At 42.5% G+C, this 24,265-nt stretch overlaps 1 protein-coding gene across 2 annotated transcripts in view; it reads right to left on the bottom strand.

Moving 5' to 3' along the window:
- LONRF1 (LON peptidase N-terminal domain and ring finger 1) overlaps nucleotides 1-24,265 on the bottom strand; it is a 43,707-nt gene that overhangs the window by 10,209 nt on the left and 9,233 nt on the right. For both annotated transcript variants that reach the window (XM_045018826.1, XM_045018827.1), the window contains exons 3-8: nucleotides 19,743-19,865; nucleotides 18,817-18,963; nucleotides 18,007-18,247; nucleotides 17,850-17,919; nucleotides 8,334-8,448; nucleotides 7,603-7,724 (exon numbers count right to left, since the gene is read on the bottom strand). In XM_045018826.1, coding sequence (XP_044874761.1) covers nucleotides 7,603-7,724; nucleotides 8,334-8,448; nucleotides 17,850-17,919; nucleotides 18,007-18,247; nucleotides 18,817-18,963; nucleotides 19,743-19,865 — 818 coding nt within the window. The remainder of the gene's footprint in view (nucleotides 1-7,602; nucleotides 7,725-8,333; nucleotides 8,449-17,849; nucleotides 17,920-18,006; nucleotides 18,248-18,816; nucleotides 18,964-19,742; nucleotides 19,866-24,265) is intronic.

The raw sequence follows: 24,265 nt of genomic DNA, 5'->3' as shown, positions 1-24,265 counted from the left end.
CCTTTGACAGCATCTACTCAAGAAGCACCAAGTATGGTATGGTGTCCTGAGACAGTATGAACCAAAGCTCATGAAGCAATCTGGGAAGTGAATTGACTAGTTATGTGAAAGTCTGAGCTAACTCCCGGCAAGAAACAAGGGTGTGGTCTTTTCTTTGAAAGAGACAGCATATGGAGGGTCAGCCATCAAAGTCTTTGGGCTCAAAAAGGCTGTTTTCAGGGAGTGATTTAGAAACAAGCAGGTAGCTAGCAGTTCAAAGGGAGGCTTCATCAGAAAGTTAAACTTAGTTCTTAAGTCCCAGGTGGTAATGAGATATCTGACATTTGGGAAAGATTAGATAACCTTTTGATGTGTCAAGAAGTTGCAAGGGTGAGCAAATACCAAGAAACCCTCCACCAGAGAATGGAATACTGTGATGGCCACTACAAGAGCTTTAACTGAACCTAGCATAAGATTTCCTTTTTTCAGAGCAAGAAGATATTCTTGCATCTCTGAGGTAGCAGAGTCAGCAAGAGATTGGTGCCGGTCAGTACACCAGTGGTAAAATCTTTCTATTGATGATGGAATCTTCCTTACTATTCATCAGGACTTCATATCCTTCTCCTGAGCAGGAGAGTGCTAACCCTGAGAGTAACCTAGATACCAAGCTTTGAACTGCAGTGTTCAGGTTGGGGTGAGGAACATTCCTCAAGTTCCAAGTGGGAAGACTGGACTCTGATGGAAGGCTGATGGAGGCGAGGCAAAGGTAGTAAAGAAACCATGCTAGTTTTGGCCAGGTTGGTGCAATCATGACACCTGTGACCTTGTCCTGTCTGATTTTGTTTAGCACCCTGAGGATGAACAGCTTTGGGGAAGAGCGTAAAGGAGATTCTCTTTCCCTGGGAAGAGAAAGGCAACCCCCAGAGAATGATGACACAGGCCTCCTCTTGAGCAGAATTTCACACAACTCGACAGAGAAATCTGCATGTAAGAAATATCTGTCCAAATATGGATTTATTTTCCACTTGTGATCTTGAGTGAAGTGACTGCTAAGATCAGGATATGGTGCACTATTGACCAGTTCCATAACTTTATTGCCTTCGTGGAGAGGGAAGGAGATCTCACTCTCCCTTGCTAATACAATAGTACATACTGGCCCTGTTGTCTGTCATCATGCAGATGGACTGACCCATGGGCGGCGGGTACCATAGCCCATGCTCTGCCCCCCATCTCCCTTCCCTTGCTTCCCACTCTGCATGCAGATCCAGTCCCACAGTGCTGGCCCCGGCTGGGGCTAGGCCATGCACCACCTGCCCTCCCGGCGCTCCGGGGGGGCTGAGGGAGCCCCTGGGCTCTGGTGGGGGTGTGGGGAAGGGACGGGGGCTCGGGCGGAAGGCGTGGGACTGGTGGACTAGCCTCCTACAGCCAGCAGTTCATGCGTTGCCCATAGATTGACCTTGTATCATACGGAGGAAGTGCTGTCAGGTATAATTTACAGCTTCAAGTTCCAGAATGTTGAGGTGCAAGGTGGACTCTTGGGCAGTCCACCTGTACTGGACAGTCCAGTCCCACAGATGAGCTTCCTATCCAAGGAGAGACATGCTGGAAACTACTGTAACAATAAGAGGGGGACAGTTAAATGCAATCCCTGTGCACACATTGTCTGGATTCTTCCACCAGTCGAAGGAGACCAGCATGTGAGGAGGAAGAGAGAGCAACTTGTTTAGATGGTCTCTGTTACAGGCATAAAGTGTCCTGAACCAAACTTGGAAGCAACACAAATCTAGGCGAGGATGTAGCATGACAAAGATACATGCTGGCATGAGCCTGAGAACTCTGTTGAATTTGAGCAATTAAGTGTGACGGAGTGAGGAATATGTCCTTTGGCAGATAAGATCTGAATGTTGTAGCATCAAGGGTAGCCCCTATGAATTCTAACCTTTGCAGAGCTGAGCTGAAAGCAAAACCTGTTGAACAGAGACATTTACAGCACTTCTGACTTGAGAGCCAATAGTTGAGGTAAGGGAAGATGATTAATGCCAACTGGTGAAGCTGTACAGCAACTATCATCATAATGACTTGTGGATAGCTAATGCAACGCAGATTTTTTTAAAAGGGTCCAGAGGTGATCCTGGCTATTACAGGCCAGCAAGCCTAGCTTCAGTACCAGGCAAATTGGTTGAAACTATAGTAAAGAATTATCAGACACATTGATAAACACAATATGTTGTTGAAGAGTCAACACAGCCCTTGTGAAGGAAAATCATGCCTCCCCAATCTATCAGAATTCTTTGAGGGGGATCAAGAAACATGTGACAAGGGTGATCCAGTCAATATAGTGTAGCTAGATGTTTAGAAAGCCTATGAAAGGTCCCTCAATCAAGGGCTCTTAAGCAAAGTAAGGAGTCATGGGATAAGAGGGGCGGTCTTCTTTTAACCTGTTATTGACCCATAAGACAGGAAACAAAAGGTAGAAATAAATGGTCAGTTTTCACAGTGGAGAGAGGTAAGTAGTGGGCTCCCCCAAAGATCAGTACTGGGACCAGCGCTGTTTAACACATTAATAAATGATCTGGAAAAAATGGGTGAAAAGTGAGGTGGCAAGTTTGCAAAGGATACAAAATTACTCAAGCTAGATAAGTCCAAAGCTGACTGCAAAGAGTAACAAAGGGATCTCACAAAACTGGATAACTAGGCAACAAAATGGCAGATGAAATCCGTTCGAATGTTAATAAACGCAAAGTAATGTACACTGGAAAACATAATTCCAACTATACATACAAGATGATGGGGTCTAAATTAGTTACCGTATTTATCGGCGTATAACACGCACAGGCGTATAACACGCACCTTCATTTTAAGGGGGAAATGTCAGGAAAAAAACTTAAATTTCAAATAAAGGACTTTGAAGCTCAGAACTTGTTTTATTAATATTATTACCACTTATAAGGTAAATAAGGTTCGCGGGGAGGGGGGCTCGGGCCGGGCCGCTCGGGAGGGGGACGGGGGCTCGGGCCGGGTCGGGCCACGCCGCTCGGGAGGGGGGCAGGGGCTAGGGCCGGGGGGGACGGGATCTCGGGCCGCTCGGGAGGGGGTCGGGGACTAAGGCCGCTCGGGGGCTCGGGCCGGGCCGCGCCGCTCGGGAGGGGGGCGGGGGCTAGGGCGGTGCTCCGCGGGTTAGGGCCGCTCGGGGGGGGGGACGGGGACGGGGTCTCGGGCCGCTCGGGAGGGGGGCGGGGGCTAAGGCGGCTCTGGCCGGGCCGCTCGGGAGGGGGGCGGGGGCTAGGGCCAGGGCCGCTCGGGGGAGGGAGGGAGGACGGGGTCTCGGGCCGCTCTGGAGGGGCGCGGGGGCTAAGGCAGCTCGGGCCGGGCCGCTCGGGAGGGGGCTAGGGCCGGGCCGCGCCGCTCGGGAGGTGGGGGCTCGCGCAGGCCGGGGCTCGGGGCTCAGGCCCCGCCGCTGGGGGGGGGGGGAGAGGGCGGGGGCTCGGGCCGCTGGGGGGGGGGGGGCTAGGGCCGCGCGGCTCGGGAGTGGGGCCTGGGGAAGGGCGCCGCTCCGCGCCGCTGGGGGGGGGGCGGCGCTTTTCTTTTCTGCCTGGGGCGGCAGAAATCCTAGAGCCGGCCCTGTTAAGGTTATATCGGCGTATAACACGCACACATCATTTGCCCCCTATTTTCAGGGGAAAAAAGTGCGTGTTATACGCCGATAAATACGGTACCACTCAAAGATCTTGAAGTCACTGTGGATAGCTTTTGGAAAACATCTGCTCAATGCACAATGGCAGTCAAAGAAGCTAACAGAATATGAGAAACCATTAGGAAGGGGATAGAGAATAAATCAGAAAAACATCATAATGCCAATATATAAATACATGATATGCCCACACGTTGAACACTGTGTACAATTCTGGTCATCTCATCTCAAAAAAGGTATTAGAATTGAAACAGGTACAGAGAACAGCTACAAAAATGATTAGGGGGTATGGAACAACTTCCCACGAAAGCTCATGCCCAAATAAATTTTAGTCTAAGGTGCCACAAGGACTCCACTTTTTTTTTTTTTTTAAATAAAGACTGGGACTGTTCAGCTTATAAAAGAGCCAACCAAGGGGAGATATGAAAGCAATCTACAAAATGATGACTGATGTGGAGAAAAAGTATCATCTATCCCTTCAGATAACACAAGAACGAGGAGTCACCCAATGAAATTAATAGGCAGCAGGTTTAAAAACACACATAAGGAAGTACTTCACAAAATAGTCAACCCATAAATTTGTTGCCAGGGCATGCTCTGAAGGCCAAAAGTGTAACTGGGTTCAAAAAAAGAATTAGATGAGTTCACAGAGGGTAGGTCCATCAATGGCTATTAGCCATGATAGTCAGGGACAAAACCCCATGCTCTGGGTGTCCCTAAACCTGTCTGCCATAAGCTGAGACTGAACGACAGGTAATGGCTCACTTGAAATCGCTTTGTTCTGTTCATTCCCTCTGAAGCATTTCGCCCCAGACATTGTCCGAAAAAGCTTATGGCTAGATGGACCATTGGTCTGACCCATTATGGCCATTCTTATGTTCTTATAACTTCGTGAACACCCTGAGATCGGCAGACAGTGTGGGTATGTCTACACTGCAACTAAACACCTGTGGCTGGCCCGCGTCAGCTGACTCAGGCTCGCAAGGCTGAAAAACTCCAACGTAGATGCTTGGGCTTAGCCTGGGCTCTGGGATCCCAAGAAGGCTCCAGCTCAAGCATCTACATTGCAATTTTACAGCCTTGAGAGCCAGAGTCAGCTGACGCGGGCCAGCCACAGCTGTTTAATTGCGACACAGATATGCCCTCTGAAGGGAAGAACTTGATATTGGTAATAGTCTTGGCCTACCAGGAAGAACTTCTGTGAGAAAGGTGTATTGCAATATGAAGATATCTGTCCTCAAGGCTGAGGGTCATGAAATAGTCCCCCAAATCCAGGGATGGAATGATAGCTGCAAGTTTCACCATCTTAAATTTCTGTACCCTGACACAGGTATTCGGTATCCTTAGATAAAGAACTGGGCTCCACTCACCTCTCTTTTTGGGAACCAAAAGTACCTGGAATAAAATGCTCTTCTGCTGTACTGAATGGGAACTGGTTCCTCAGCTCCTGTACGAAGAAGGGATAGACCCTCTTGTTTCAGAAGATGTTAGTGAGATAGGTCCCTGAAAAGGGATAAGGAGTGGGGCACATAGGGAATATGCAGTGGAAGTGGATGGAGTACCCCAGTGATATAACCTCCAAAAGCCAACCGTTGGAAGTAATATGCCCCGATGACATATGAAAATGGAAGAGTTGATCCCCAAGAAGTAGGATGACAGACGTGGCAGAATGGTGCATCATTGGATCTGGATCACGGGAGGATTCATGGTCCTTGACCATGGCATCAAAAGCAACATATGGCAACGATGACTACTGCATCAAACATAGTAACAGTTGAGAACTTTCCCTTCTGCATCCTGCTTTTTTCTTGGGTGGCTGCAATTGCAGTAGGTGGGGAACTGGGATGGACATGATCTCTGGGCTATCTGAGATAGACTACACATTTTTATTTGCAGGTGTATATATATCCCCAACAAACTAAGGGTCTCCCTGGAGTCCTTTAGAGAATGCACAGAGTCATTCATGGAGTAACTAAACAATTTCAAACTATCAAAGGGAAGGTACTCTACTGTGCTTTAGACTTCTCATAGAAATCATGAGGACTGGAACCACGAGACTCTACCCATAACTATAGCTATGGAGATGAAGCTAGTTGTCATCTCTGCTGCGTCAAGAGAAGTTTGCAAGGTTCTCCTCCCCAAAAAGCTGCCCCAGTGCTTCTGTGATAAATGTTCAATAAAAGAACTCAATTTTGTATAAATTGATCTGATTACATTTTGCCAGAATTGACAGATAATTAGCAAACTGGAATTGCAGGGTTGGAGAAGGTGGAGGGTTACCACCAAAAAAGGTCTGAGCTTATGTTTTTTAATCATATGGGGTCATCCTTGAATGGTGTTGCCTATTATGCTCATTCACTGCATTCATGACCAGAGAATTGGGGCAGCATGAGAAAATAAAAATTCAGAAGCACTAAGATATGTTTACCCTCTTAACTCGGGGGGGGAAGTAGGAGGAGTCTGCCAGATCATTTTGGCAACTTTTAATAGTGCCTCACTTATAAACAAGGCTACTGGGTCTCTTGGACTTCCAATGGAATCTAGAGAGTGTCTGCCACTCTTTCATCAAGTCCTGAAATTGTCTGAAGTCATCCGCAGGAGTCGTGAGGGGGTGAGGAGTTACTGTACTGGGGCACAGGCAGTACAAGTGAAAGGTGATATAACAGGAATAACTCAAGCTGAGTACCAGGGATCTTGAGCTGAGAAAAAGACTCAGGTTCAACAGAGACAAATCGGAACACTTGTGGTGGGTGAATATGCATAGACATTTGATGAGACCCAGATGCTGAAGCCTATGCTATCAAGGGGTGTATTAGATGTTCCACATCTTGCTGTACCAAAGAGGTGGCTGCAGATGCAGGCAGTACTGACTTCTTTAGTGCCAAGTGTTTGGCATCAGAAGCACCTTGTTCAGATTTCAATGGTACTGAGGGCTTTTGAATGATGGGTACCGTTTGTCTTTTACAAAGACTTTGACTTGGAGGAAACTTTGGTACCACAGCTGCTTGAAGCCATTGTGAAAGTCTTTAAAGGGTGTAGGACCTCCGGCACAGCAGGCCTCTTAGCAATATGGTCTCTCAAAGGCGTACTAGTTCCTCTTGGATGAGGCTTTCCCCATTTTGCTCAAAGGTCTGTCTCTCAAAAACCTAGAAGGCAATTGAGCTGTGGAGACTGACCAGGCACTCCAGTAGCTCAGAGGCCGATGGTTGGAGAGGGGAATATATCAAGACCTGTATCTGAAGCTGGACAAAGTGAATGCTGTATCATGAGGAGCCAATGTTATCTCTGTCGCTCCTGGAACGACTCAAAGCTCATGCGAATCTTGTGCTTTAAAACACACATGTATCCCCAAAAGAGTGGATACAGTGTGAGTGGCAGTCACTAACTGGGAAGGATTCCTGACAAGTGAGGCAAAGTTCAAAGCCTGAGGATTTAGGTATGCCTGAAGAAAAAAAGGCCTCTTTAGAGAAGAGCCCTATGTATGAGGGATAGTGGTGAGACACAAAAGGCATGACAAAAAATGAGAAAAGGACCCCCAAAAACTAAGGTATACAATAACTACAAAGAATAAAAACTAAAATAAAAAAAATTAAAATTAAGTTCTAAAAGCTAGTTTTGTAGTTCCTGTATGAGAGCACAAATGAGTTTCTCTGTCTCAAGCAGAGTCATTCTATAAGGAACTGAGGGAGGTCCATCTGTTGCAGCCCTATATATCCTCAGTACAGGGCATGAGAATAACTGGGACACATGTGCAGACTGAATGAGCACTGCTGCCAAAAATCTCTGATCAAAGGCATATGCACAGCTCAAGTGGAGCACCCATAGGGTCACTATTTCACAATGCCACTTTGCAAAGAGACAGTAATCTTGCTTTCAAATTTTCTTGGCTTTAAAAAAAACAACCCAAGAAACCAAACACATAGTAGGCTTACTCTGAGAGTTCAACAGTTTCTTCATCATGAATTCTTCTTCTCTCAGATAGTTCAGCAGCCAGATATTTTACCACTAATTCTTCCAGTAGTACTGTGACACTGTATTTCCTAATTGCCAAATACTAAAAAAATAAAAATAAAAAAAAAATATATATTTACCATACAACATTTCTCTTCCAACTGTTTGTAGTATTCTTATACAACATTAACACAAAATTCAGCACTATTTTTAATTAAAAGTACTGTAATCAGATATGGGACTACAAAATCTGTTTTAACAAAACTTAAGATATTCCTGAAGTCTTAGTTGTAAACTCTAAAATTATTGTAACTGAAAGAGAACAAATTCTCTACTTTTTTTAGTTTATTTGGTGCATTTGACAAGACTTGAGCCTAGTCCGTGTCAATATTTCCTCTGCATAGTCAGTTTCCCCAGCTTTCCACAGCCACAAGAGAGAAAATAATACAAAGAAAAAGAGCAAAAATGACAAGAGCAGGCAAGGGAACTTTAATTGATGAGGTATTGAAGTTGGTAATGCTTTAATTCTGCAGCATGGGTAAATTATGTGGCCACCGAAACATGAACATATGAAGTCCCATCAATACCTAATTGATTGTTTTTTGGATTCTGAAAGCATCCAAGATCTGAGTGGACTCACGTCATCTGGGTTTTGTGGGATGCTGTATGAAGTTCCTTCTACTACAGTTTAATAGGTGTTGTGAATATTTACCTCTTTTAAGCTCTCTTTACATAGGGGACACTGTGGGGCATGGTCTAAACAGCGTTCTAAACAATTCTTGCAGAAGGTATGTCCACAAGGGGTTGTCACCGGCTCAAAAAATAACCTGAAATTTTTTTTAAAATAAAAAGTCAACAATTGATAAACAGTGATTCTAACAGCTTTTAAATAAATTTTAAAGAATTCTAGCTACGCTATAAGAAAATAGACAAGTTAAATGAAAATCAGAAATACAAGATTTGTGCTAGAATTTTTTTGAACATGTTTTCCATTTTCTCAACACTGCACAACTTAATGTATTCTGTGCTTTGTAGTCAATTTGATAACATTTCTAGGTTCAAATATTTATGTAAATATACTTTTAGACATTAAATAAGTTACACAAATGCAGACATTCTTCCTTAAAGCATTAACTTAATGTGATATTACAATGGTCATGATATACTTTAACCAACATCATATGCACACATAACTACTTCTGATTTTTTAATACTTTAGAACATATGGTGTGTATTTATATGACACACCAGAAAGATTTGCAGTTCCTAAGGAGCCTATCAAATAACCTACTAAAAGATGAAGTGAGATTTTCTAAGAAAATACATGTTTAAATCCCTATACTGCTTTGAGAATCTCAACCAATATCTGAACCCAAATTGACAGTATTTGTCAATTTATCCACCAAAACAAAAAACGACTTCTAGATAAAAAAAATGTAGTCTAGCCTTAAGACATTCTCTTCCTTGTGTTGTTGACATTTAAGAAAGTTAAAAATGTTATTCCAATCAGTTTGTGTCATAACTATAAAACTAAATACAAATATGTCCTTACCAATACTCATCTACTAAGGGTATGTTTACATAGCAATGACAGTCCAGGGTCAATGGGAATTGAGTCAGCTGACTGGTGTCTACATTGCATTTTAACCCTAATTTAAGGATTTTCTGGCCCATGCTCGAACCTAGGGCTCTGGGATCCACACTACTGAGCACAGACACAAGTCAAAGTAACCCTAACCCAGAGTGCCTAGCACCCCCTATTTCCCATAATGAGCACCTGAATATATAAACTGCATAATTAGCACCTTTGGTGGCTGTCTCAGTAGAAATGACTGCAGGCTGAGAAAAATTTACACTGAACTACCATCTAATTTGAGAATTGGGCTCTCCACCACTAGGCTGTGTCACATTGGTAGGAAAATGCCCATGTGCACATGTTCTGAGGATAATTAGTACATCAGTCTCCAGGGCTCTCAAAGTGTTAAAATGAAAACTGTGCAATTCTTAATTTTTAAAATGGAATGCTCAATGGAGGTGTTTTTGTTCAGTTGGCTTTTATTTCTGTTTTGAAATTTGACATAAAATGTAGGTTTCAAAGGACCCACCACCCCAACCCAGTTACTGCCAGTGAAGTGAATTCCTAGGGCTTGAGGTATAGTGTGCTCCAGCACCCCCCAGGGATCTCCTGCACCCACCACACCCGGGCAGGAGGGGCCTCCCACTCAATACTCTCACAGTGCATGTTGCCCAGACACCTCTATACACATAGCTAAGGAGGGCGGGGATGGGGGAGAGCTAGGAGCAAGGAACAGAGAGCAGAGTAGGACCAAGTGCCTACCCTGCAGGGACAGGGAGCAGCAGAACTCCTGGCTTAGCACAGCCAAGGGAGGGATGATCCATGGGAGAGATGACTCCCACCTATCCCTGCTCTGGGCAAGCTCTTCACAGCAGCTAGGAGCCAAAGCCACTGCTGCAGGAGGCTTCAGGGAGGTTTTGGGGCTGGCTCCGACTCACCATCCTGACAGCACATACTGCCTGGACACCCCTGCACATGAAGCTCCAGGAAGGGCAGTGGGGTGGGAGAGAGAGCAGGGCAGGGACCAAGCAGCTACCCTGCAGGGAAGGGGAGCAACTGCAGTGTTGGGGGATCATCCTTCCCTAGCCATGTTAAGCAAGGAACTCTGCAGCTTCCTCTCCCTGCAGGGCAGCTGCTTAGTCCCTGCTATGCTCTCTGGCCCTTGCTCCTGGGCCCCTCTGGAGCAGTGCACGCAAGGGAAGGCAGTGTGCACCAAAATCTGGCTCTGCTGTTGTGACCAGGAAGCAGCTTTTTGCAAAAAAGCTTCTGACCGCTCTCCATTAAAAACCCTGTAGACTCTCTGATAGTGTGCTTGCAGACTAGTGTTCAGCAGATAACGCTGACCTGAGCTGCTGTCCTCTGCACAAGGAGGTATGGCAACAGAGTGCAATAGATTGTACCACAGACTGTTGGCGCAGAGAGGACTAAGGAAGTTTTCCCCAAGAAACTCTTGGGTACATCCAGAAACTTTTGGGATCGAGTCAAGCCAGGAACACGTGCACACAGGAAAGCAACAGGGCTCGGACCCTAGGTCCCAGCTTAACATGGGCTCGGACTCTCTAGCCCTGCAGAGTCCTGGGACCCTAGGTTTGAGCTCTAGTTTAGAACAATTTGTGTGTGGACACAAAGGGGGTTAGATCTGAGCCCAGGCTTACACTGCTGTGTAGACATAACCACTAGTCTGCAACAATAAGGGTAACAGCAAGGGCCCAAGAAGTCTAGGTATTCATATGTCTATGCTGCAACATAAGCCCAGGGTTCAAACTCAGGCTCAAGTCTAATTCCCCTCCTTCTATCTACATGCACATCACACTGTTGGTGCCATTAGGCATATTCCTAGATAATTCAGGAGGGTAGAAAACCACAGTATTAATGAAGTCTTTCTGTACTAGGCCTGAATTGAACCAAAGTTATTTTATGCTGGTCTAAGAGTCCCTTTATGTTAAACTCTAGTTGAATTCCCAAGTTAGAAGTGAGAATGGAATGTGTAACTGCTTCTTATCAGTACAACACGGACAGCAGGAGATAGTAAAAAGAGGCCCCTTTTATTACTTGTGTTTAGTTTATAAAGAGGGGAGACAAGATAATAAATTCCGAAGTGAACCAGGCTAACAGCCTTGAAAAGTTACTAGCAGATAGATTGTTTGCTGTCAAGAATGATTTAACCTGTTAATGTAAACGCTAGCTATACAATGTGTCTACTATATGGGAGGAGGAAGGGGGTGGGTAGTAAGGGGAGGCGTGTGGTGGGTAATAGATATGTGTATGAAATCATGTATAAGAAGAGACACACAGCTTCTATCTGTGTGCAGGATTTGAGATGGTAAATATCTCCCTGGCACCTTACTTGAGCTCAAATAAACTTTTTCTGCATTCTCCACCCTGGTGTGATAATTAGTGCGACGCACACCGGGCAACGAACCACTGTTTGCTGCCTCAGGCCTTTTTGGGCCGGCAACAGTCTTGGCGTCCCTGGGTGGGCTCGAGGCAAAATTATGCCTTGCCCGGACTCCTCCAATGGCCGGTGGACGACAGTCACAGCCGATGCCAGCGCGCACCGGTGCTTTTACCGGGGGCCTCGGCAGGGACGTGTCAGACCGACCTTGGAAGGCACAACGGTGCAACGCACTCAGATAGTGGAGAAGCAGCTGCGGGCGACGGTGAGGAACCGGTCCTGTGGAAAAGGTAGGAACAGTTCAGTGCTGTTAACCTTTTGTTTGCCTGTTAAGACCTGGGGACGCCCAGTGTCTTCCCATAGGTATATCACTTAATTACAACATGATCCTTCAATTACTTTTGTTTTGTTAGCGAATGGGTAGCTTTTGAAACTCTTTGTATAAAGAGCTCTTGTAAAAATCCCCCATCATATGCCCCAGAGCTGCACTGGGAGGAGAACTGTCCCTGGGGATGTCTGTCTCTGTTGGGCTCATGCCATCTGAATTTATTGACTGTGCAGCAAGATAAGATGCATCGTGGTAATAGGAAATAATGGCTTTGGGGTGTGTGTGTGTGTGTGTGTGTGTGTGTGTGTGTGCACCCCCCCCCATTACTGGAAGACGCCCAGATTACCCTGTGAAGCAAATGCTAATGATCAGGAGTAGTCTAACGCAAGCCCAGTAACTAGTGGATCTTTAGGAGATCCGACCCACGGTGGGCTGACTCAGCCTGGCATCGTCCGGCGAGGAAGCTGCCTGGGTCTAGGAATGTGTGAACCCATCTTCCCTCCCCCCCACTTCCTTTCTGTGTGGGCTACTGACAGTCTGATCATCTCACTGAATGCAATTAGAGTAAGCGGCTCCTCTCCCAGAGACTAGCCGAAGCTCTTTGCTGAAAGGAGATGTAGAAGAGTCAGTCATCCTCGTTAATCTCTCCTGTGTGAGTGTCCTGTAGGGAGAGATTCTTAGTTTATGAGCCGCTAGCGCGGACAGGGCCCCCTCTCTGTGTGGAAGGGACAGTCTAAACGTTCTACCTCACCCCCTAAGGGTACCCCAGTATAGTACATGTACGTACATTATGGTTCTGAAACCTGCAGGTATTTAGAGAATTGGAATCTTTACACGCGTGAAAATCCATCTAAACAATGTCCATTAGAAGGTATCTTCAATCTAGATAAGATCATATATCTCAGAGGAGCTTTTAATCACCAAAAGAAAAGCCTCTGACACAGTGTGAGCAATCTGTCTAGGAATGGGTTAATTTGAAACTCGCCCAGAGATAAAGAGAGAGCTGCTCTGAGTCAACACAGGCTATGTTAAGTACAAAGGAAAACTGCTTTTAGCCCCAGCTGGCTGTGGGAAAATATAGACAGAGGTAAATTAAAGGTAATATAAGTTACAGAACTGAGATTGCATTTGCAAAGCTTAACTGTTCAGTGAGATTTAACAGTCTTTGCAATCCCAGAGTTGGTATGGCTTGGTGACCTGAACTGAAATCTCTGAAAGAGACACTGCAGGAGATTCCAGGGTGTAAAAGAACAGCTCTCCCAAGAGTGGAAGCATGTTGGAAATACTGGATAAGCTGTATACAGAATAATTTCCTGTCCACCTATTCCCCTTCTCTGAATGTTATACACAGACGTGGTCAGTCTGGATATGTGTGAGTATTAAAGTGGCTTAAGGCTTGGGGAAGCTTTGGGGTTTGGTTATATGGTGTGTTTTGTCCTCCCCCAACGTCCTGCAGTAGATAAATTGGTAACAGATTTGTCAGAGTTTGGTGAGTAATTGAGAATGGGGGAAGCCCTATAGAATTTACACCATCTATTTGTTTTACCTTTGTTATGTTGTGTTTCTTTTGTTTGGAACTGTTGGTGTTATATGTTGAGGATTGCATGATTAAAGGTGAGCCTACTCTCAGCTGCAGTAAGTCTGAGAACTAGAAAGGGGTTCTACCCCCAGTTGCAGCAGGACTGGGCAATAGAGTAGTTGGAGAAAAAGAACAAATATGTACTTGATAACTAGGATTGAGCAATTAAGAGCATAGATCATGACCCAGACAGCAACTCAAACCTGCGCTCAGGGCAAGTTGCAGGCTTTGAGACAGGATTTCCAGTTAGAAAAGGAAGCCCTGGTTAAGCAAGTACCAGTCCTTCAGGGACTTGCCAAAATTTAACTATTTGTGCTCAGCATACGCCGTAATAGCAGTGTGTTTGCTACAAGGGGAAATTAAATAATTAAACACCAGTGGGCCATGTGTTTTGCCCAGGTGGCAAGCCTCACAAGGGAAGACTCAGGTAGTCTTGTGAGTTAAAATGTTTTAGGGAAAAAGACCAGAAGGGTGGGGGCTAGTTGAGAAGCCAACCCCCCCCTTAGTTAAAACTGGCAGTGGAGCAAATTGGTGTCTAGGGAAAGAATGGTTCAGCTAGAAAAGAAGGATCGGGCCCAGGCAGGCAGGCAACAGACGGAGAGATTGAAATAGGAAACTTTTGACAATCATTTGGTTATGAATGTATATAGTGCTATGTAATTGAAATCTTATTAGGTCCTAAAGGCACTATAAGTGGTGATGTTTTCTTTCAGTGTTTAAAAGCAGGAATTAAAAGTACAAAGCAAGTCAGGAAGCATATGTATTGATGCAAGTTATCTAAAAGATAAAGTATAATTCACTGAGACCTAAGCAGCCAATGAAACATATAAATGAAAATATGGAGTAATTCCCCTGTATTGCATGAAATCAACGAAGGTATTTTTATATTTTCAGTGATGTTTGACTACCCAGAAATTTATGTTCTGTCTTGTGGTGTTCGTCTCGTCCAAAATTATTTTGTTTATGGGATGGTCTGGATTGGAATACAGATACTTGTTTTGTTCAACTTGGAATACAAAGTGCTTGGATAAATTGGGAAAAATGTGATATACTAAAGTCTAATACATCTCCTTAAGTAAGAGAAAGAGAAACTTTATTGGCCAAATCTTTTAATTGAAAATTGTTAATAAAACTTGCATACTAATAGTTTTTGGAAGCAAGGACATGGAAAGTTAACCCACTCCCCATATTGTATTTGGATCCTTCTGGCTATCTCAGATTTCTAGCCAGAGGGCTGAGGATGGTGGGAAACTATTGGACTAGAGGTTGTATGAAATAAACTCGTCAAAGTGGGTGTGCTTGTCCTAACTTGTTGTCCCAAAGCTCTGGAAAAAGTTATTTTAGTGAAAGGATAGATGTGACAAACTTTAAATAATAAGACTAATGTACTGTATAAAGGCAATGTATATGTGTTCATTGTTAGAAAAAGATGTATAAGTGAAGACTAAGTTTCTTTTGTAGGTTAAAAGAAGCCAAAAAGGAAAAAGGAAGGACGAGTTAACTGAGGGAAAATAGCTAACATGCTCCGTTTAAAAATAGGGCATTAACCCTATTCAAAGACACTGCACTCAGCTAAGACTTAGCTAACAACCAAGACAAGGGAGGCTTAAATGTGTCCACACAGCTGTAGAGTCTGCAAATCGCTGACAGGCACTAATGCAATGTGTTAGGTTTCTTTTTTCACAGGTAAAGACAAACTACACAAAGACCCTAGGAGTCCTACCACCCTTGGAACCAGGAAACTGGATCGATGTAAAGCTCCACCAGCGAAAGACTGCTTTGGCTCTATGCTGGAAAGACCCTTATTAAGTCCTGGTGACCACCAACAGCGTTGTGAAGTGTCAGAATCCAGGATTTCCTGACCAAAATGGACATTAAGGACTGACCCTGATGTAGAAACCAAGAATTATACACTGGCAGGAGGAAATTTGTGTGACCCCTGTTTGAGACTGTGGTATTGATTAGATTTTGGGGTTTATTCTACAGGCTGCGCCCTGTGGTTTGGATAAATCCTCCAGCATGTATTGCTCCCAAGGGGCTGCCATTAGATTAGTACAACAGAAAGCCTGGGTTGTTTCCTCTGCAAGAAGAGGGAATTGACCAGATCTCTGTGGACTCAGACCAATAATACAGCAGCCATTTGAAATATTTTTAAAAGCTGGGAACATGATAAGAAATTGGGCCAACTAGAAAAGGCCACTAGCCTTATTTTTAAAGCTCAGCTATCCCAAATACAGGCTGGAGTTGGTGGGTTACATGTCATTTCCACCCTTAGTTCTATGACCCAGAAGTTGCTGACAGAGATGGTATTGACAATCACTGAGACTGGGAAGGTATTGCAGTGGGATCTGGTATATTTAGATGGATCTTGAGCACCGGACTTGGCCCACTGCCCTTACAGACTATCAGGAACCATCTGATCTGTGGTCAGGGGGATGACATACTTGGACACTTTCTGGATGGAAGTATGGACATTCACAATGCTCCTTCCAGGCATGAGGACCGGTTAGGGTGGGTGTGGGCTTCCACATACCGAATCCTACCGGGTCCATAGGGAGGATGAATGTGGAACTGAATACCCCAGCTCCCTAGAGTTTAATTGTTTTTTGTCTTCAAAGTATGAGAAAACTCAACCAAATGTTTGTTGAGTATTCTCAAAGGGGGGAATTGTTGGTGCCATTAGGCATATTCCTAGATAATTCAGGAGGGTAGAAAACCACAGTATTAATGAAGTCTTTCTGTACTAGGCCTGAATTGAACCAAAGTTATTTTATGCTGGTCTAAGAGTCCCTTTATGTTAAACTCTAGTTGAATTCCCAAGTTAGAAGTGAGAATGGAATGTGTAACTGCTTCTTATCAGTACAACACGGACAGCAGGAGATAGTAAAAAGAGGCCCCTTTTATTACTTGTGTTTAGTTTATAAAGAGGGGAGACAAGATAATAAATTCCGAAGTGAACCAGGCTAACAGCCTTGAAAAGTTACTAGCAGATAGATTGTTTGCTGTCAAGAATGATTTAACCTGTTAATGTAAACGCTAGCTATACAATGTGTCTACTATATGGGAGGAGGAAGGGGGGGGGTAGTAAGGGGAGGAGTGTGGGGGGTAATAGAGATGTGTAACTGAAATCATGTATAAGAAGAGACACACAGCTTCTATCTGTGTGCAGGATTTGAGATGGTAAATATCTCCCTGGCACCTTACTTGAGCTCAAATAAACTTTTTCTGCATTCTCCACCCTGGTGTGATAATTAGTGCGACGCACACCGGGCAACGAACCACTGTTTGCTGCCTCAGGCCTTTTTGGGCCGGCAACAACACTAACCCAAAGCTCAGACCAAGGGTCCCAGGACTCCATAGAAGTGGAGGATCCAAGCCAGAGTCAAACTCAGACTCTGAGGTTCAAGCCCTATTGCTCTGCAATGTAGACAACTCCACTGGACTTGTGTTCCAGGAATCCATCAAAAGTATTCCACAATCCCACGGACCAACTTTCTTTGGTCTTCTGGAGGTTCCAGTTTAGTGGAGAGTAAAGTTTTTCCACCAGACACCATGAACAAAACGCTAGAGCAGCGATTCTCCAACCTGAGTGATTCAGAAGCCAAATTAGCGATCAACATTACCCAAGAGAGTCATAGTGTGAATTTGTTAATTCATTTACTATAGTACTATATATTCATATTTAAAAACAGTATGACAAGGGAAATTTAGTTTTTGAATAGATATAATTTTCATAGCAAAATGATGAACCAAGTATTATTTTATCAACTACAAATGGTTAACTTAGTAAAAGCTTAGTTAATAACTTAGATTGGTTAATAATTAAAATCACAGAATAATTTTAATATATGCTGCAAAGATCCACAAGAGACATATTAAAGAGCCCCTTGTAGCTCATGAGCCCTAGTCGGAGTATCACAGGGCTAGAGCAACCATATTTTGGGAGGGCTCAATTGGATTCAGGCTCACATAATGCAGTGAAGACGCTGAAGCCCCAGGTTGGGACTTCAACAATTCCTAATCTGGGGTTAAAAATGAGCATACGTGCGCAAGCTCTAGGTTAACAAATGCAGGGTCTGCTAACTCAAGTTCTACTACCCCTGGGCTTACACTGCAGTGTAGACATACCCATAGACTCAGACTATAAGGCCAGAAGGGATCATCATCATCTAGCATGACTTCATGCCCATTGCAGACCACAGAACCTCACGCATCCACTATTCTCAAATAAAATAGACAATAAGGCAAGTCATAACCTCTTTGCCTCAGTTTACATATAACAAAACATATCTGCCCACATCTATAATGCAGATATCACATGGAAGATACTAAACAAATAGTAAATATTACCTCATACACAGAGAGCACTCAAAATCTGCCACATCAATTAAGTGCTGTGGAACGTCCCTTTTTGTAGTTTCTAAAAGAAACAAGAGCAGATACCATTTGAACACAAGACCAAAATCAAAATAAGTATGTCTAACATTGACATTAAGTGACTATTTACCTCCTGGTTTTTTATGTTTGCTTCTTCCATCTTCACACACGATCGCATCCTGTTCTGAAAGGGAAAGCTTCCTTTTTAGGAGAGCACCTTTTTCCTGGCTAGAAAGCAGAGGTTCAGAAGAAACCCTTTTTAATCCATCTCCTTTAGCAAGATTTTCTGTTGAGTTAAGAGCATGGACAGATTGTACACGATTTAGGCTTCCTCTGAAAGACTCCACTGTTATCTCTGGCACTCCTAAATTCTATAGAAATAAAATGAACAAAGTTAACAATACTTATAATCATTTTCAAATTGCAGCTATCATTTATGACAGCTGAACATGAATAAGTTGAAGCCAAATTCAGATATCAACAATCTTCTCCACTGCACAACCAGACTCAGTGATTAATTTATGGAATTTGGCAAGTCAAGAAAGCATTTGGTGAAATTAAAAAAGGGATTAAAAGCCCCTGTTTCCTTCAAAGAGGAAAATAATTTTGGAAAAGAAATTTAGAATTATTTTTATTTGGAAAAGAAATCTATAATAATACCCTTTTTATTTTGGAGCTACTAGCGTTAAATCTTAAATAATGAAAAAGTTCACTAGATTGTGCCTTACGAATTGACAAAAAATTACAGTACTTTCCAGCTGATTCATGAAATCTAACCGGAAAGTCTGCAACTAGCAGGAAGAAAGATGTAGCAGCATGTGTGTCCAATAGGAAAGGAGCTTAATAAAAGTTTGATAAATAGCTTAAGTTCTGGTGCCCTGAGTTTGTCTCTAACCAAGGGGAAAAATACATATAATACTATATGGTTTTAATTACTTACCTGCTCTGGACAAAGCTGTAGATTACAGCCAGACTCTTCCATTTCAGAACCAAGTGTAAAAGGTTTATTTCGAGTATGAGGTGAACTCCAAGCAGATTCCTTCAGACTCTCTCTCACATTTTCTGGTGACAGCAAATCATACAATGTCTATAAGATAAACATCTTAACATTAAGATTGGGGGAAAAGATTCAGCTATAAAACTTTAGTTAATATAGCTACATAATCACCATGAAGAAGCTTACTTTGTATCAAAATTTCTTAATTTAAATATACCCTTCCACTTATTCTCTTCCTTATAATCAGCTGTAGCACAAGTTCAGTTCAGTAGTAGTTCTCCTAATTGAAAGGTTTATATCCTTATCTTTATACACAAGTTAAGCTCTTAAATTCCCCCCTTACAGGAAAATAATTATCTTCTCCCAACTCTTATTTAGGTGTGGTGTAACTAACATTTTTGCAGAACTGCATCTTGTTTAATCTGTATTGTGCAAAGTTGACAGCACAGAGATATTTGTTTCCACAGAATGAAAAGCTTAAAGTGTTTGATTTCTTACTCAAATTTGTTTGACACCTACTGGAAAGTATGAAAATCTGATTTCTGTTTTACTTGAAAACCATACGAACTAGAATGCTAACTGGGTTAAGTATACATATTCTCCCCTAACCCAACTTAAAAAAAAAAAAAAAAGTATTTTTGTGGAATACATGGGCACACAACCTCTTATTGCATCCAAGTACATTGGGACCCTCTACACAGAAAATTAGATATGTGAAAATAAATCACCCAAACTTTAGTTGAACTTCATTTTACAATTACAGACGTGATGAGCATAAATACACTGAAGACTGAGATTCTAGGGTAAAGTGGGCCAACTGAGAGAGAGAGAGAGAGAGAGAGAAGAGCACAGTTTATAATTCAAGTTACCTTTTCCACTTCTAGCTTTGCTGGAACAAAATCCTCATCAAGGGATAAGCACTGTAGGAACAGTTGTAAGGCATCACCTACAAACCCAGCATCATGAAGCACCTTTGCTTTCCTGAAGTAAATCTGAAGATATAGAAGTAACACTTGATATCTTCATACTTTCATTAAAGAAACTAGAATATTAATATTCGGGCACACTAGGGCATTGCATGTCTTTTCCATCTCACATGGAGGTGAGAATTAGAGATCTTGTGGTAGGGAAGAAAATGTACCTCTTCTGCAGACCTTAGAAGGTCCACAGAAAGGAGGAATATACTATGCTCTCTAGTCTCCTTCCTCCACACAGCTACAGTAGAACCGCAGAGTTATAACTCGGGAATGGAGATTGTTCATAACTCTGAAATGTTCGTGACAAAACATTATGGTTGTTCTTTCAAAAGTTTACAACTGAGCATTGACTTAATACCAGGGTGGATTTAATTTAAATCACTAGTCAGGAAGACTCGATTTAATCATGGTTTTCTACATAAAAGTACATTCTTGTTGGTTGTTATAACCTTAATACATATTCTTCGCAACTCAGAGATAGATGTACCATCTGTACTCATTCATTAGCCTGTTCGTTTATAAACTGACCCCTCAAGATGGTTAGGTAAAAATAGCAAAAACTGTATGACCCTTTCATAAGCCAACCCTATATTTCAGGAGTTGGCAAACTTTGGCTCCCGTCCCATCAGGGTAAGCCACTGGCAGGTCGGGATGTTTTGTTTACTTGGAGCGTCTGCAGGCACGGAGTCCCTCAGCTCTCAGTGTCCACGGTTTGCTGTTCCCAGCCAATGGGAGCTGCGGGAAGTGGTGCGCCACTTTCCACAGCTCCCATTGGCTGGAAACAGCAAACTGCGGCCACAGGGAGCTGAGGGGCTCCATGCCTGCAGACGCTCCAGATAAACAAAAGCGACAATGTATTATTCAATGATTCCATAGAGTTTAAAATAATCAAATTTTGGTGTATACCCGTTTATAAGCCGACCCCCACTCTTCGATACATCACTTTTTTACCAAAACTATTCAGTTTATGAACAAGTATATATGGTAGTTTCATTTTTAGAAGGTACACACTATACATTTTTAAACAGTGATTTATTTTGAAATCTTTTCAGGTTAGTTTTTACAGTTATATCTATCATATCCCCCCCTTAGTCTCCTCTTTTCCAAAGTGAAAAGTCCTAGCCTCTTTAATCTCTCCTCATATGGGACCCGTTCCAAACCCCTAATCTTTTCAGTTGTCTTTCTCTGAACCTTTTCTAGTGCCAGTATATCATTTTTTAGATGAGACGACCACATTTGTACGCAGTATTCAAGATATGGGCATACCATCTATTTATATAAGGGCAATAATATATTCTCCGTCTTATTCTCTATCCCCTTTTTAATGATTCCTAACATCCTCTTTGCTTTGTTGACCGCTTCTGCACACTGGGTGGACGTCTTCAGAGAACTATCCACGATGACTACAAGATCTTTTTCCTGACTTGTTGTAGCTAAATTAGCCCCCATCATATTGTATGTATAGTTGGGGTTATTTTTTTCCCCATGTGCATTACTTTACAATTATCCACATTAAATTTCATTTGCCATTTTGTTGTCCAATCACTTAGTTTTGTGAGATCTTTTTGAAGTTCTTCACAGTCTGCTTTGGTCTTAACTATCTTGAGCAGTTTAGTATCATCTGCAAACTTTGCCACCTCACTTTTTACCCTTTTCTCCAGATCATTTATGAATAAGTTGAATAGGATTGGTCCTAGGACAGACCCTTGGGGCACACCACTAGTTACCCCTCTCCATTCAGAGAATTTACCATTTATTCCTACCCTTTGTTCCCTGTCCTTTAACCAGTTCTCAATCCATGAAAGGACCTTCCCTTTTATCCCATGACAACTTAATTTATGTAAGAGCTTTTGGTGAGGGACCTTGTCAAAGGCTTTCTGGAAATCTAAGTACACTATGTCCACTGGATCCCCCTTGTCCACATGTTTGCTGACCCCTTCAAAGAACTTTAATAGATTAGTAAAACACGATTTCCCTTTAGAGAAACCATGTTGACTTTTGCCCAACAATTTATGTTCTTCTCGGTGTCTGACAATTTTATTCTTTACTATTGTTTCAACTAATTTGCCTGGCACTGATGTTAGACTTACCGGTCTGTAATTGCCAGGATCACCTCTAGAGCCCTTTTTAAATATTGGCATTACATTAGCTATCTTCCAGTCATTGGGTACAGGAGCCGATTTAAAGGACAGGTTACAAACAATAGTTCCGCAACTTCACATTTGAGTTCTTTCAGAACTCTTGGGTGAATGCCACCTGGCCCCAGTGACTTGTCACTGTTAAGTTTATCAATTAATTCCAAAACCTCCTCTAGTGACACTTCAATCTGTGACAGTTCCTCAGATTTGTCACCTACAAAAGCCGGCTCAGGTTTGGGAATCTCCCTAACATCCTCAGCTGTGAAGACTGAAGAAAAGAATCCTTTTAGTTTCTCCACAATGACTCTATCATCTTTAAGCGTTCCTTTTGTATCTCAATCATCCAGGGGGCCCACTGGTTGTTTGGCAGGCTTCCTGATTTTGATGTATTTAAAAAACATTATTACCTTTGTAGTTTTTGGCTAGCCGTTCTTCAAACTCCTCTTTGGCTTTTCTTATTACATTTTTACACTTAATTTGGCAATGTTTATGCTCCTTTCTATTTACCTCACTAGGATTTGACTTCCACTTTTTAAAAGATGCCTTTTTATCTCTCACGGCTTCTTTTACATGGTTGTTAAGTCACAGTGGCTCTTTTTTAGTTCTTTTACTGTGTTTCTTAATTTGGGGTATACATTTAAGTTGAGCCTCTATTATGGTGTCTTTAAAAAGTGTCCATGCAGCTTGCAGGGATTTCACTTTAGTCACTGTACCTTTTAATTTCTGTTTAACTAACCCCCTCATTTTTGCATAGTTCCCCTTTTTGAAGTTAAAAGCCACAGTGCTGGGCTGTTGAGATGTTCTTCCCACCACAGAGATGTTAAATGTTGTTATATTATGGCCACTATTTCCAAGCAGTCCTGTTATAGTTACCTTTTGGACCAGCTCCTGCGCTCCACTCAAGACTAAATCGAGAGTTGCCTCTCCCCTTGTGGGTTCCCGTACCAGCTGCTCCAAAAAGCAGTCATTTAAAGTATCGAGAAATTGTGTCTGCGCATTTCGTCCTGAGGTGACATGTTCCCAGTCAATATGGGGATAATTGAAATCTCCCACTATTACTGAGTTCTTAATTTTGATAGCCTCTCTAATTTCCCTTAGCATTTCATCATCACTATCACTGTCCTGGTCAGGTGGTCAATAATAGATCCTTAATGTTATGTTCTTATTAGAGCATGAAATTACTATCCATAGAGATTTTATGGAACATGTGGATTCACTTAAGATTTTTACTTCATTTGATTCTACATTTTCTTTCACATATAGCACCACTCCCCCCCAGCATGACCTGTTCTGTTCTTCCAATCCCTAATCCATGAACTATTGGAACTTGTTTAAGAATTTTTTTTGTAAATTACATGAATATATTGTCTCATACTATAGAATTAGAATTTATAATCCCTATTCCATGATGAGATATCTTTGAGCTACAATGTATCTTAATTAAAACTATCCTTAGGTTTTCTCCTCAAAAAGCATTTTATTAAAAAAAAATCTGATTTAAATAAAAAACATCCAACAAGTAAAAATCCATTTTTTATTATTTGTAAAAATCATTTATTTGTATCCACCCTGCTTAATATACCTTTTAAACTTTACTATGCAGAATAAAAATGCTGCTTTCAACCACCTTAATTTAAATGAAACAAGCAGTTTCCTTACCCCATGAAATCCTTTTTTTTTTATTTTTTTTTTTTTAGTAGTTTACATTTAACACAGTACTGTACTGTGTTTGCTTTTCTTCCTTCTCTGATGCTGCCTGATTGCATACTTCTGGTTCCAAATGAGGTGTGTGGTTGATTGGTCAGTTCGTAACTCTGAGGTTTTACTGTATTTCAAGGTCTGCAGGAACAGCACTCCCCTATTTAGGAGGTCCACAGGAAAGGGAGACTGGGTAAGATGGCGGCTTTGTGGGGTACACTCTCCTACTTACTTTTGAGGACTGCAGGAAAAGGTAAAATCCCTATACTAAGACTTGAAATTTGTGTTGCCATGTGTCATCTCCCACCCCACAAGCCTTTGAGTGGAAAAACTGCCATCATATCCAGATGATAGAAAAAGAGGAAAACATAGGGATGGATTTTAAGTGATAAATTTAATAAAGTTACAGCTTAACAAAGAAGAGAGGTGCTACCTGCCCTGTCATACCTATACTCATACATACCAAGCATTTTAAATGGGTCCAGTGTGGGAGCTACAGTGGTCCTACTATACAACCCATAACTTGGAGTAGACTCTCCTCAGCCTACCCCTAGAACTCAGCTCTTCTGAGTCCTATCA

The sequence above is a fragment of the Mauremys mutica genome, chromosome 5 (genome assembly GCF_020497125.1).
Source record: "Mauremys mutica isolate MM-2020 ecotype Southern chromosome 5, ASM2049712v1, whole genome shotgun sequence".
Lineage (NCBI taxonomy): Eukaryota > Metazoa > Chordata > Testudines > Geoemydidae > Mauremys > Mauremys mutica.
Note: the sequence above shows the minus strand (reverse complement) of the source record. Positions and strands in the feature narration are given on the sequence as shown.